General features: G+C 37.5%; 1 protein-coding gene across 1 annotated transcript; it reads right to left on the bottom strand.

Annotated features, from left to right (window-relative positions):
- Positions 1-1288: 1288 nt before the first annotated feature.
- On the bottom strand, positions 1289-4484 carry LOC112513615 (triacylglycerol lipase SDP1). The gene is made up of 3 exons (XM_025119934.1): positions 3054-4484; positions 2459-2602; positions 1289-2366 (listed from the first exon to the last, which is right to left on the bottom strand). Exons 1-3 carry the CDS (start codon positions 4482-4484, stop codon positions 1446-1448), a joined length of 2496 nt encoding a protein of 831 aa, XP_024975702.1. The 3' UTR covers positions 1289-1445.
- Between the last annotated feature and the right edge of the window lie 840 nt (positions 4485-5324).

Below are 5324 nucleotides of genomic sequence, written 5' to 3'. Positions count from 1 at the left end.
ATATCTTCAAACTTATATTTCATTCAAAAATAAAGCATCACCGCTTTCTCAAAATCACATAATATCATATTATAACATCAACTGAGATAAAAAATAAAATAAAAGATTAAAATCAAGATATATTTCGCAGCATTGCATGAGTACACTTTTAGTAATATATAAAATAGCTGTATACTTTTGACTTTGAATATTAATATTTATATATAAATTAATTTTATATACATTTTTACACCATATTCGTTACAACTATCAAAATTGTTACTTAAAAGTGGTTTTTTGAATTAAAATATGACGTATAAACAAGAAAGTGTTTACATCTTGATGGTCTGAAATTTTATATAATAATTAAATTATTTTTTATTTGAAAAAATAAAATAAAAAATATAACAAAAAATAAATATAAATATATTTGATATATCTGATTTTAAAGTAGGATATGATATTTTTTGTTCAGGGAAAAACAATTTGTTTTCTTGTTTACAAAAAGGGAAAAATCTAAAAAAACTCAATGAACTTTAGTGTTTAGAATGGTTAAGTCATTAAATAATTTTTTAGAATAAATAAGTCCTTGGACATCCGAAAACCTGTTAAATAAATCCTTGGACTTTTTAAAACCTGTTAGATACATCCTTATGACCTATAAAATTGATTAATGTGATAAAATAAAGGAAAAAACCTGGAAAAAAAACCAAATAACTTTCATATTTTAAACGATTAAGTCTTTAAACATTTTTTGAACCAAAAGATTACTTAAAAATTAATTTGAAAAATCACATACAAAATATATTTTATTTTTAGTTAAAATAAATTTAATCAATAATCATCTTTAAATCTTTTTTTATTTTTTTAGTTTGAAAAATTATTGAGCGAATATATTATTTTTTAATTAAAATAAATCTTATCAATAATTTTTTTAAATGTAAGTAATTTTTCGTAAATGTAAGTAATTTTTTGGTATATTTGTTTATTTTTATAGATCTAAGTATTCTTTTAGTTCAAAAAATATTTAAGGTCTTAATCGTTCAAAATGAAAGTCTATTGGCTTTTTTTTTCCAGATTTTTTTCATTATTTTACCATATTAACCAGTTGTATATGTTATAAAAATGTATCTAACAAGTTTTAGAAAGTCTAATGAGTTATTTAACATATTTTGAACACCCAATGATTTATTTGTTCCAAAAAATTGTCCAATAACTTAATCATTCCAAACACTAAAGTCTATTGGATTTTTTTAGATTTTTTCCCTAAAAAAAAGGTAAAATTTTCAATACAAGTTTAAATGGTTATAAACCTATTTGTATATGAAAATCTATCAATAAACAAAAGTAATTACAATGCTAATCCACAAATTGGTATTATTGCTTACTCACCTCGCCTGGTCAACTCGACCGGGCTAACTCGACTCGGGCCGGGTAGGTGTTATCGCACCTTCATCATACCTACACTAACTTTTCTCATCACCATCATCATCTACAGGAACAGGACTACGAGGATCCTTTGGTTCACAACTCGACTCGGGCTCGGTGCCACGATTCTTGTTGTCAATCTCGATTTCCCCGCATTCAGAGGTCGAGCTAGCATCCATGTCCTTCTCCGGCGAGTCGAGTTGCATGCACTCGGCAACCGAGTCGCACAGTGAGTTGTTTTCGGAGTCATGGCTCCGGTTCGATGGTGTTAAGTCTCCCTTCCTGACTACATTAAACACAATCCCGTTGTGAATCCTCGCCGGCTGCAAAAGATCACCGGCAGCCACCGTGATGCTACTGCTGCTGTTGCTGTTAAGAACTCGGCCATTTGTATCCCTCGAATCGGTTTCAGGATCCGAGCTTCTATCCGGCGGTATCACCCTCAAATTCTGATACACCATAATCGCCTTTTTGGAGTCGGTATCCAAGTTTTGAACGAATTCAACGAATTGATCAGCCGAAGTCGTTCTCATCAAGGGCCCCCCAGATCTTGTCCATGAATTCGCCTCGGCACTCTCGGACTCGCTATCACTTCCATCGTGTACGTTGCGGTGGTGGCGCCAGTTCCGGCCACCGTGGTGAAGGGAAGAAGCCACGTCCGCAAGGTCTTCTTCGAGAGATCCGGTCGAGTTCTCTCGTGCTATACAGTTCCAAGACGGGATTCTTTTTGATGCATTGAATCGGACTGTGCTCGATGCACCGTGAGAGGCCGCAGCTGCTCTTTCCGCACTCCGTTTCAGTCTGCGCATATGATTCAAAATCGCGACACACTCATCGAGAGCAAGTTCGATCCCACAATTCGCTTTTATGGCCGAGAGCTTCTCCCAAGTACATCTCCGACCTTGGTTAGCCGCCTTCTGAAGCTCCAAATGAGACGGATTCTGTATGATTTTCGAGTACTGGTAATAAAAGCAAAAAAACACTCGAGTTAACACATTTGATTTCCTACACATATATACAGGTTTGATAGTACATTTCATCGAATCCACACCTGCGCTAAGGTTGCAGGCATCACAACCGTGACATCGCCCTCCCAATCTTGAGCAAATAGCTTTGCGAGTCCTCCTAGAGGGAAACCCAGTTCCAACACCTGATTGCATCGGTGTTTCACCTCCATCTCCACAAGATGCGCAAGCTGCAGCGAGACAATACTAAATGTAAAAAACCCCGAAACAAACGTATTTGAAAGTGATAAAAAAGACACATAAGAGTTTTCACATACAAATCATTCTACTCTCTGGACTAGAAGACAGGTTTGTGTACATCCCGCCACCACGAGCCCATCTTCATTGAAAATCCAAAAATAACCAAACAAACCCAATATACCGACACTGAGGTAGGATGTAGGCGGATCTTGCATCTAACCTTAGGGGTAGAGAGGCCATTTCCATGAAGACCCTCGGGTTACAAAACAAAATAAAAGGATACAAGCGAGAAAAGTAGCAGATGAGTGTGTGCAGACAAAACAACTAGCGTACAACTAAGACGGGCATACAGTAAAAGCATGAAAAACAAAGACCTGCAGCATAAATAAGTCGTGAAAAGTAGAAAAAACTAAAACAAAGGGGATCTAGTAGGAAATATACCTTTGCGGCAAAGTTGCCACCATAAGCTCGGATGAATTCTTTCAGCCTGAGTAGAGGTGCAATATGCGGATTTGCTTGACTCACGATGAAATGATTCACGTTAAAGAGTTCTTTCAATTGGATCATGGGTAAATCGATCTCCAAACTACCGTCCCTCCACCGCCTGACTGAAGTGTCGCTAGCTTCATCCGGGCCCCAGTGGAACGGTGGGTGATACGGAACAATTTCTCCACCTCTATCCTTTGCCATTAGCTCTTGAGCTTCAAAAAGCCCCGGAAAAGCACAAGAAGCAGTCACTGCGCTCCAAATAACGACATGAGGTGAAGTCAAGTAGTTTAGACATCTTGGAGGTTCGTGTTTTCTTGGAGAGCATACCGTGATCCCAAGAACGCGGCCAGTCATATCATAAGCTTCTTGGAACGTAAGATTATTAGTCAAGTTTCTTAACAAAACCTGCAAATGTCTAATATCATGAAGCGCGCCCTGTGTCATAACCCTCTTGAAAACGTTAAAGATTCCGCCCATTTGATCGAAAAACTGCAACGAGTGCCAAGAATCTTCAAAGAAACTTTGAAGTTCCGGCCAGGATTTGGTGGCTACAACTGCACACATTATCGATCCAACACTAGACCCTGCAATTATCCGTGGCATAAGTTTATGTTCGACCAAAGTTTTCACCACACCCACGTGAAACGCGCCAAGGGAAGCACCACCGCTTAAAAGCAAAGATGTTCTCCCAAACGCATGTCGAGTTTCGTGCATAAAAGCAAGCTTTTCCTCCAAAAGCAGCTCGTCTGAATCAAAATCGCAAACCATCCTCAATTGCATCGACACCTCGTCAATGTATTCTTTTATGAGCTTTGGAACCTGATGTCGACCCTTATGAAGCTCGGGATTGCACATATTACCGAGGTTTCTAATGAGATCAGCCCTCATACAAAATATAATATCTCTAAGCGAACATTCTTGACGCCTGTGCCTGAGTTCTTGAAGTTTATTCCTAACAAGTTCTTCATCATAAAGATCACGTTCATTCAATTTAGGGGTTTCTTTATCCAACATCTTAGCAGCATGAGCCCATTCTTCATAAGTTAACGCTGCCCGCATCATATTTCGCCAGAATTTCCTCCGATAAGCCATTTCAGCCCTCATTTTCACATTCGTGTACCGTTTCAGCAAGAATGCGATTAGGGTCACTAAAACTAGTATCCCTTGCGGGTTTCGTGGATGAAACCATGAGATAATGGGCGTAGCAATATCCGATACATTCGTTCTAATGATATGGAAGTAATACAGCAAAGAATGAAAGATCTGATGCCTAAAATGTGTCATTGATTTGCAGAATAGAACTCTGAAAGCAATAGTTCGGCCAAAAACGGTCGATGGTCCGATCGAAAACCGATCAACCTTGGCTTCGTTACTTATATCCATTTCTTAACTACAATTTTGGTCCTAAGATTGTTCTATTGAGTATCTGAAGTAGAAGTAAGGATTAAATCAAACCCTAATTCAGAATCTTTTCCAATCAAACTTCGTTATAATTGAGAAAATTCAATCAGATCAGTCAGATACAACAGGAAGATTGATCATATTGGACAAAACAAATGAACATGAATAAGGATCGCGAATAGCTGACCTAAAACGATTGCAATTCCCTTATATTCGAGTTCGTGGAAGAGAACAATTCCCCGGATCCTCCAAAGAACGAAGCTGTAACCAAAACGAAATCAAATTATGAGGAAATTAATCCCCGAGAATCGACGAAAGCTGCTTAAAACAAAAGGGATTCGCGGATCAGCGCTCGAAACACCCCGACGGAACTAGAACAGGACAAAACCAAAATTCAAACAACAAATTATGTCGAAGAGTGTGACATAGAATTGAATTGAATGCAACGGTAGTGGCCTTAAAAGTTGAATTGACAACGATGATATGAGATCCGAAAAGTGTATTAGAAGTTGATCGGATAATCAAGATAACGATGTAAATACGATAAGGTGCACATACCTCTCGTCATTCGGTTTAGGGGGTTGATATTGATACCCCCTGGCATACTTTTCTACCCCCCTGCACCTTGTCCCCCACCTCACATTTTTTTTCATACTCACATGATTTGCACACTCACACACTCACACGATTTTAATATAAAAAATTTAAATTTACACTTTATACCCTTATAATTAGTTAATTAATTTACTTTATACCCTTTCCTTTTAAAATTTTCATTTTATACCATGATCAAATTAACATACATAAACGTATATCAATTAA

Source organism: Cynara cardunculus, assembly GCF_001531365.2.
Source record: "Cynara cardunculus var. scolymus isolate 2C chromosome LG 5, CcrdV1, whole genome shotgun sequence".
NCBI classification, from domain to species: domain Eukaryota; kingdom Viridiplantae; phylum Streptophyta; class Magnoliopsida; order Asterales; family Asteraceae; genus Cynara; species Cynara cardunculus.
The sequence above is the reverse complement of the archived record's forward strand: the minus strand, read 5'-3'. Positions and strand labels throughout refer to the sequence as shown.